Source organism: Haplochromis burtoni, unplaced genomic scaffold, assembly GCF_018398535.1.
Source record: "Haplochromis burtoni strain Fernald_Lab_line unplaced genomic scaffold, NCSU_Asbu1 Contig_426, whole genome shotgun sequence".
In the NCBI taxonomy this organism is placed as follows: Eukaryota; Metazoa; Chordata; class Actinopteri; order Cichliformes; family Cichlidae; genus Haplochromis; species Haplochromis burtoni.
The window spans coordinates 255,284-264,318 of record NW_024582787.1 but is presented as its reverse complement, the minus strand read 5'-3'; the positions used below and the strand labels follow the sequence as shown (position 1 = coordinate 264,318).

At 40.2% G+C, this 9,035-nt stretch overlaps 1 protein-coding gene across 1 annotated transcript in view; it reads right to left on the bottom strand.

Annotated features, from left to right (window-relative positions):
- Positions 1-6: 6 nt before the first annotated feature.
- The window catches only part of lhx5 (LIM homeobox 5), a 14,723-nt gene continuing 5,694 nt past the window's right edge, over positions 7-9,035 (bottom strand). Inside the window, exons 4-5 of the mRNA XM_042213210.1 lie at positions 7,391-7,556; positions 7-1,951 (exon numbers count right to left, since the gene is read on the bottom strand). Of these exons, the coding sequence (XP_042069144.1) occupies positions 1,602-1,951; positions 7,391-7,556 (516 nt within the window). The 3' untranslated portion in view covers positions 7-1,601. The remainder of the gene's footprint in view (positions 1,952-7,390; positions 7,557-9,035) is intronic.

Below are 9,035 nucleotides of genomic sequence, written 5' to 3'. Positions count from 1 at the left end.
CACACACACACACACACACACACACACACACACACACACACACACACACACACACTCGCAAGCGTTCAGAAAGACACAGACAAGCTCCCACTCAGTCCTGTATCCAAGAATATCTCCATACAACAGAAAAAAAGACACATTCTTCCTACATCTGAAACAATGTTGAAAGGAAATACAGACGATCTGAAAACAAAATTTCAAGTAGAGCTAACTCATTGCAGAAAAAAAACAGCATTCCTCGTGTTAGATGTGGTCTGTTTGAGACATTTTGTGTAGAGATGAGATTGAGCTGAGAGAGTAAAGAATGACATGGACTTGAAATTAGGAATTGAGAGACAAAAAATAATCATTCTTTCTTTTAATATGTTTTCACAAAGGCGGACTTTTCAAATAGCAGCTGTGGTGACACTTGGCCCTGATCGGTCTGAAATAAAATGCAGAGAATTTGTCCTTTGAAGCACAAAGATGTTCACACACACAGTGATAGACACAAACACACACACACAACCCGAGTCTGCCGCTTTTGAGCTTATTTTAATTCTCTGTGCCTTAAAAATGTGGCCACTAGATGGCAATGAGTGCTTCGGAGCAGACAGCGGTAATGTCACAGATGTTGTCTGCCCCCTCTTTTGTTTTCTCTCTTTAGAGGAAGGAGACCTCAGCTGTTGAAGGACATTCTCCATTATGGGTTCAATGTTCTTTTGAAAATCAATTCCATTAAAACATGTTTTTTAAAAGGGACAGTAACAAAAGGAAGGTCAGGTGAAGCAGTGTGCAGAGCAGAACTATCAGGGCCGCTTCGATGGGTGTGAGATTTGTCCGTGTGTGTGTATGTGTGTGTGTGTGTGGGTACAAGTGTCTGTATAATTGTGTCCGTGTTTTGAATAATGGTATAGACATCCTTCTTTTGAGCTATGATCAAGAACGCTTTGTGTGCATTAAGGGACTTATAGCTGAGACGTGGGCTAGAGAATGTCAGTGCCGTGCTGGAGGTGTCAGCGTGTCTATCAAGTGGCAGCTTTTGATTTGACATGTTGGCGAATGTTTAAAATAAGCTGCCTCGATTGAAACAGGCGTGTTTGTAGATGAACATTAAAGCATGTATCAAAACCGGCTCCTTTGTTATGCTGAGCGTGAAGTGGCATTGAAGAGCAACAGAATGGAAACTAATACTGCTTTGAAGCAATGTCTTAAAGAAGGTGGTGAGAAACTAAGAGAACTAAACATGTCCCCTTTGGCATTTCTCCCTATTAGATGATACCGTCGTTAACGTCAAGGGGAAGGCGAGAAGCATTTTTGCTGGGTGGAATCGCATTTTTTTTTCTTTTTAAATATATATATTTCAAGTCCAGTAATCCAGGAAGGGATATGCTTTGGAGTGTCTACTGGGCAGCAAATATTACGTTCTCCTACAAGCTATCCCATTCTTGATTCTGTCCATCAGTTCATCAGTTGTGAAAATCAGTCCATAAAAATCTGAGCTGTAATTTTCACCCCACAATGTTTTTTTTTTTTGTTTGTTTTGTTTGTTTTTTTAATTCATCTCCTGAATTAACTAGGCTGACATTCAGCCTAGGCAATGGTCCCTGCGTTTTTGTCCTTTACCAAGCGGTGGTTTCTCCCATCTCCTGGCCTTGGTGGGACATTGGAGCGCTGTAACTGGAATTACTGGCCAAGGAGAAAGGAGGACTGGGCCCACCCCCGAATGCCTCCCCCGGGACAGGCTGAAGTGAGTTTGGTAAGCCCGGCTCTGGACTGGGAGTTTCCGCATGGGAGATCATGTCCGTGAACCTTTGGTCATCTGACGGGTGGTGGCCTGAACCCTCCATCGCTCCGGGACCAGAGCCCAGGATGTAGGGGGAGTCAGCCGGAGATTGAGCCTGTGATGATGGAGGGCCATGGGGAAAGAAGTCGTAGTTGCTCCCTGGTCCATAATAGTCACCTTGGTATTCTGTGGTGTAAGAAGAGAACACATGTGGTTAGACTTTCTATCAGATACATAAAACACTTACAGTTCCCCCAAGCAGTCTACATTTATACACACGGCTCCACCCCTACCTAAGTGGTGAAATTGATCATGTCCAATTCCCAACCAACCGGTCTCCAACAGCCTCATTTGAGTGTATAAACAACTCCACACCTCTCCACCTCAGTTCTCTCGCCTCTTACACAGTGCATTCATCTCCCTCTCCCTCATTCAGCTCGCAGCCATGCGTGTACCTCGATGGATTCCCCTGCAGAAACTTCTGGATTTGGATGAGAAATTCCAAAATGAGATTCCAGCTTCCCTGCAGCCCTGCCATGTCCTGTCGGCTGCTTCTCTCTGTCAGGTCTGATGACAAACACCAGCACTGTCGCTTGCTTCTACATTACTGGGTTGTGGTTATTTGCTGAACTACGGGTGGTTTCTCTACTTTAGTGTTGATCACTCAGCAAAGAATTATTTGATGGCTATTTTTATTATTATTCAACCAGTCCAAAAGAAATGTCAGAGGTCAACACCAGATGTCCCACACAGTTTGACATCTTTTTATTCATTTCATCTGACCAACACTTCACGACACAAAATCAATTATGAAAAAGTAAAAAATAAAAAAGCAAAATTAGCAAGAACAGCTCAGATGTTAAAAGTTAGAAAAGGAGAATGGCATTAAAATGTCGTTAGAAATCTTTTTTTCATGCTATTTCTCCTTTTTATTTATACCTCTCTCCACTGTTTTGTCCACTACATCGTGCTTTCAGCATCGTGTCAGCGTGACTCCATCTTGCCATGTTCCCACTGTGTTTGTATCCAGTGTCACGATAGCTAAGCCCCGATGACAACCATGATATTTAAAGGTTTATTATCAATGTTATGTTAATATTGTATAAGATTAGTATCATAAATAACTGTATAACTGCTCATTCTGTATGTTTTTGTACATATTTATTTCCCTAATCTCTCGCCACAACCTTGAATTTGCTTTTGGACTTCAACCCTCATGCAACCAAACTACCTAATTATGAAAATGACCGAGTGAGGTCATTCAGCATACCTGTGCTCTTTCATTTATTTGACATTCTCAGAATTTCTAATGTAAATAATTATGGGTTTCAGTCATTTTTATGAATTAACAGCATTAACCCATTCATCTCCATCAGCACTTTGGGCATTAAGTATTCGCCTTAATGCTTCTGCAGTAGTTAATCTTTCTTCTCTAGCTCTGTTAGCCAGGAATCCATAATTAACAGAAAAATATATTATAAAAAATATTTTACACATAAACTACAAAAAGTTGTAAGTAGATCAACAATATGTGGTGGGAAAGATTTCAGTCATGACCCTATTCAGCCACTTGAAGGCTAATTAATTCCCAATAAGTAAAATACAACAAACAGCAAAGTTATAGATTAGCTTATGGTTACAAGTGAATTTTTCATTACTGTGATAATCATGAAATGAAAGCAGGTCATTGTGACTTTTTGGACCGTTAGTCACATTATTTAAAAAAGCCAAATATTTTGGCATCAATAGAATTAATCTTTTGATTGCACAGATTTTTGTGCAACGTGTTGTTACACCTATAAGAGTAGATTTACTCTTATAGTGCAGAAAGTGTCAAAATGATCAACTAGATGCATCATACAGAATGGCTAAAAATATATCTGTTGCAGAGCCTTCATGTTTAAAATGCTTCCTCTATAACACTCTGAGCCAGGTCGTGGTTTGTCTTGCCGAAAATGTCTGCACCTTCTCCTGGCGTTCACTTCAAAGCGAACAAAGAGCAAACAACTGACACATTAATAACAGATTTTGTTGCTTTCAAAGATGTTCTTCATTGCATACTTGGATAAATAAATATTTCCTGGTTAACCTATGACACTGACTGGCATGCTTATGCCTCTTAGAGGTTTCAGACATCTCTTTGTGTTTCCTCGCTCGTACTTCTACAGCACAATTTTGTTTCTGGTTCCCATAGTAGAAGAAGAGTTTTGAGTGTCAAAAATAAACAGTGACATCCCCAAAGACTATCCCTGTTGACTGCATAATTAAAACAACTTTCTAAGGGATTATCATCGCTTATAAGATGGTCTTTTGATCCAGAGTACCTGGAAATCTGCCAGTCGAAACACAAAATATGACCTTCTGGTCTCGGCTACAAATGAGAAACCTATACTAAATTTAAACATATCAAATAATGTAGCAGATATGAAGCCGGTAACCATTTACTGAATCAACCCTGCAAACTCCCTGTAACTTCTTTGCATGTAGTGTGTATGGTGCATTTAGTGTTTTAAACTGGCAACAACTATGGTCTTTAAGATGAACACTCGTCTTGCCAAGGCTATTATTAAGGGCAGCCCATGCTACTCTTGAGGTTGTCTCATAGATGTAATGCAATCACCAAAGGGCAGTTCCACTCAGCTTAGCTTAGCACAAAGACTTCTTTTGACCAGCTCAGCACAAACAGTGGAAAAGAAAATGCTAGCTCTGACTGAAGGAAACAAATCCACCCACAAGAATTCACATTAAACTGTGATTGCACGTAGTCATGCAATATAATAGCTTAATTCTACATGCAGAATCGCAACAGTAGTATATTGTCAGTATTTTAGAGACCACCCAAAATGTTGCAAATCGTGTTTTCAGGGGAGCTCATATCCTATATACAGCAGTCGACCTGAAAAAGGGTTTGTATTTGTACTTTTTGAGATTTAATGTTGCAGACAGGAAGATTTAATCTAATAACTAAGACAGACTATAGCTGTTCCCAAGGTTGTATATTGAGCTTTAAGCTAACCTGTTCCTTACATACAAGAAACTTAAATTATATGAATATGTGCCCCTATTATTAGAAAAAACAAAATGAATCGATCTTAAATCAACACAGCTATGCTTTCAAACAGGCACTGCAATTATTCTTCCACTACAGCCAGCACAGTGGACTCAGATGACAAGTAGCCACAGGCAGTGCTTGCACTGCAAAAAGTCTGGAAGGTGATTTTTAAAATGATTAAATATTAAGTGATTTTCTATTTCGTGTGTTGTTCATCATAAGCAATGACCAAAACAGTTTAGAAAGAATTGATTGGCTTAACAAATAGCCTGTTACTTTATACACTCTTTGCATCTACTAATCAACAATTACTACAAACCTTCAACTGCCTCCTGTTTCTCATTCCAAACTCCCAGAGTTGCATTAAATCTATTCGGTTTCAGCACCGCCGTGAACCGAGATCGATGACAGGTTTTATCCCCGTGCCCCAGATGCTACACTAACATTTCTCCACTCCTACCATATGTTCTTCTCGCTGCTATTTCAGTTGAAACGGGGAGGCTCGAGAACTAACAGGTTATACCTCAAGAAACATTCGGCCTAATTGTAAAATCTGCATTTATTTGTCGTAGTGTGTAATTTTGTTTTATTTATTTGTTATAAATTATCAGGAGGTATAATCAAAGGTTTTGCAAACAAGCTAATTGTTAGATTTCCCAAACAGGCTCCTGCTAGTTCAGCTGACCTTGGGGATAAGCAAAAAGCTTGGCTTGTGGTGTGTTCATGTGTGTGCGGATGAAAGAGAGAGAGAGAGAGACCAGGGTAGGTGCTGAGGGGAGTGTCAGCTCTGCAAACTATAATTACACTCATACATGCAGATGCATCATACCACACATACAGGCATCCCTCGCTCTGAACAGCAGCAGAGGAACACGAGGAGGCAGCGAGCTTAGATAAAGGCAAGCAGGCTGGCCTGCGCTGCCGTGGGACAAAAGGGTGTGAAAAGCAGAGTGCAAAGAAAGCGAGAGACATGAGAGCGAGGGATGGAGGTTTTTTGTCCTCTCTTTTCCCCTCCCACTCCCTGTGTTGCAGCCTTGATGGCTCCGGTTTATTGTATCCTCAATGCCAGGGCCCTTCAGGTAGAGGTGCAGGAGGTGCTGTATGGAAACAGCAGCTCACAGACTGTCCATCAAAAACAAACTGCTGATATGCATGACAGGTGCATCGGCTTTATTCCTGCAGTACAGTGTGGGGCGGCTGTTGCGTTAGCGCTGTGTTGTTATCTCGCTCTTTTGTCTTGAGATTATTTTCTTTTGAAGCAAAGGGTCTTTTTTCTCTTTATTTTTTATGACCTTTAAAAAGCAATGTTTTTTTGACAATCTCTACACCAACTGGAGAATCTATTTCAGCAACAAACCAACTCCTTTTTTTATGAAACCTTTGGACTATAAGTGCAAATGCATGCCTTGTTTTCCCCTTGTGGCAGCAGAAATATTTCATCAGGGTGTTGTTCGTTGTAGTTATTTGCATTAGAATGGTCAGTAAATTAGTGCACTAATAAGTCTAGCTTATCTTGTATAGCAATACCTAAATATATTCCTGTATGTGTCTGGCTTTGGTTAAAATGAATGCATCTCTCTTTAAAATGAATAAATCTTCTATTCATTTTTACGTCCTTATCGAACTCACCCTTTCTTTCTTTGAACAAGTATTCTTCTCTCACAGCTGTGTTTTTAAGACGGAAGCTAGCTACTTTTCAGAAAGTGAATGACACTCACAAGTTGTGATCTTGGAAAGGGTTATTAGGTGCAACTTCATGCTGAATAAAAGTTAAGAGAGACAAGAAGGGAGACGTGTTTCTATTGCTGAATGGCACAGAAATCAATTCTCACAAATATAGTGGAGCCATTACAGGTGCCATTTTTGAAGTTCACCATTCTGAAAGGCCAAAAAAATAAATAAATAAAAAAAAAATCACACTTCAGTCATGCCACCCATGCTGCAAGCTTTGTTTGCAAAGTGTCCCACTGGAACATATGTGCTCCTATCTAGCATTTTCTCTCCTAGCTATGTAACAAATGTGACAGTTCAACAGGATTGAAACTTTATTTACATTCCTCTGGGCGTGCTGAGATAACCAGACTACAGAGCTGTGCTCAGAACAGTTAACAGTTAAAAGCTTCTTAGCTGGTTATTGTGTACCACACAAACTGAGTGCAGCGTGCACGAGATTAGACTTAGACTCAAGTCCTGATCATTTCATCTCTGAACAAAAGATGAGTGGATTCAAGAAAGTAATGTGAAAGCAAATGATCCAATAAAGTACACTGGGGCTCCACCTGTATTCTAATATATAGCAGATTTATGTGATATACTTGCAATGTGAAAAACATCCTCCAGGCACCTGCTTTCCTCAGAACTGCAGTTTGCTTACACAATATCACCTTTTTTTGAGTGTGAAACCAGGGATACAGATTATATTTGCTATTGCACTTGCTCCATATTGCGCATTAATATTGCAAGAGGTAAAGAACCTGCAGGTGTGGTATCTGAGTGTATTTAAAGACACAGCAAGAAGTGTGCACTAAATTTGTGCTAGCACTGCATCTGTTGTCACAGCGTTCATTTCTTACCTCCATAGTAACCGTAGGCTCCAGGTCCTAAGATGTCTGGGTCTTCCAGCCTGCCTCCCAGCGGCCTCATCCTCCTCGGGCCCCTGAAGAAGGCATGCCGTCGGGCGCCCAGAGCACTCAGCTGCTTCATTCTCCGTTCTTTGGATCTTCTGTTCTGGAACCAGACCTGAAACAAACCAGGGACTGAGTTATCAGCCGATCTCATCTTTTTTCTTTCTTTTTTTTTCTTTTTTTTCAAATTTGTAGTTTATTGTCATCCTTTTTCAAATCACCATTCACTCAAACTGTAGTAAACCTTGCAGAGCTTGTAAAAACGCACAAATGATGTCGATGTGAGAGTAACACTGGGGTGTGATCACAAACAAAACAAAAATAAATCTGTGAACCACAATTGAAAAGCTAAAACAATTACATATGGACCAACTAATCATTTTAAGGGTTTTTCTTACTGTTAATGCTCAGTGTTGCAAAGTTTGCACCACTTTCAAATTCCACAATTAAATTCAAATGAATTGATTCCTTTAAAGAGCTTTTATTCAGAAGCTGCAAACTATTTCCCAGAAATGACACAACGTACTTGCCTCCCAATTATCTGGCACCTCTGCACCCATTTTGAACTGTATTTACTGTACCACAATTAGCTGTGGCCTGTTTTCATTTGTATTAATTGAGGTGTAAATGCTTGAAATTCAGCTTCAAAAATGACTTGATGGGTTCTATGGGTTTTTAAAGTATAAAAACCCATAAAAATGCCATTAACAGAAAAAGTCAAAGAACTCAATCTCATATGAACATTCTGCAGTGCGACACAAGAATTACATAGGTATAATCAAATCGTTGTTTGCACATAATGAATCGGGAGGCGTTTTGTGCTACAGTGTTAGAGTTCATGTCAAAAAAGCACAAAAGGATCAAAATGAAAAATTAGGAAAGCCAGCGATGACTGAATAATAACAAGAAAGGAACAATTTCTGCTCCATTTTTCCAGTGATGATGGCAGTTTCCTGTTGCAAATTTCAGATGAATAGCAAAGTAATATCAACGGCCCCAAATACAAAGCCATATGAAGTTAAACCACTGAGATTAAATAAACTGTCTTTCAAAGACAAACAAAGGAGGGTTTCAAAATTGCAAAACGGTGCATCATATGGAAGAATGTCTTTGAATTATAAGCACATAACACATCTCGTTTCGCCTTTGCTTCACTGCTGCATAATGATCTATGTTCACACCAGCTAGGCTATGCCAGAGGGAGAATCCCACTGTGCTACAGATTAACAAAAACACACTCACAAAAAAAAAGAAAAACACACACACACACACACACATATCCCCTTCCACACATACACCTAAAACTACTTAGGCTCTGCACTCTGTGCTCCAGCGGCAAACGCAACACCTGCTTATTGAGAACAATCATCTAACTGTAGGGTACATTTTTATGGAAATGCTCTCGCTTCCCTTGAGAGAGCGTTGCTTAGGGATTACATACGCATGCTGGAGAAGCAGCGTGGCTCACAGGGCTCCCTGCGTTGAGAGCAATGGTATTTAACACACACTGAACAGGGAGGAAGATGACGAAACGCAGCCTCCATTTTGGCTCCGAGCAACACACACAGGCGGAGGGTGCAGAGGTGGAATGGGG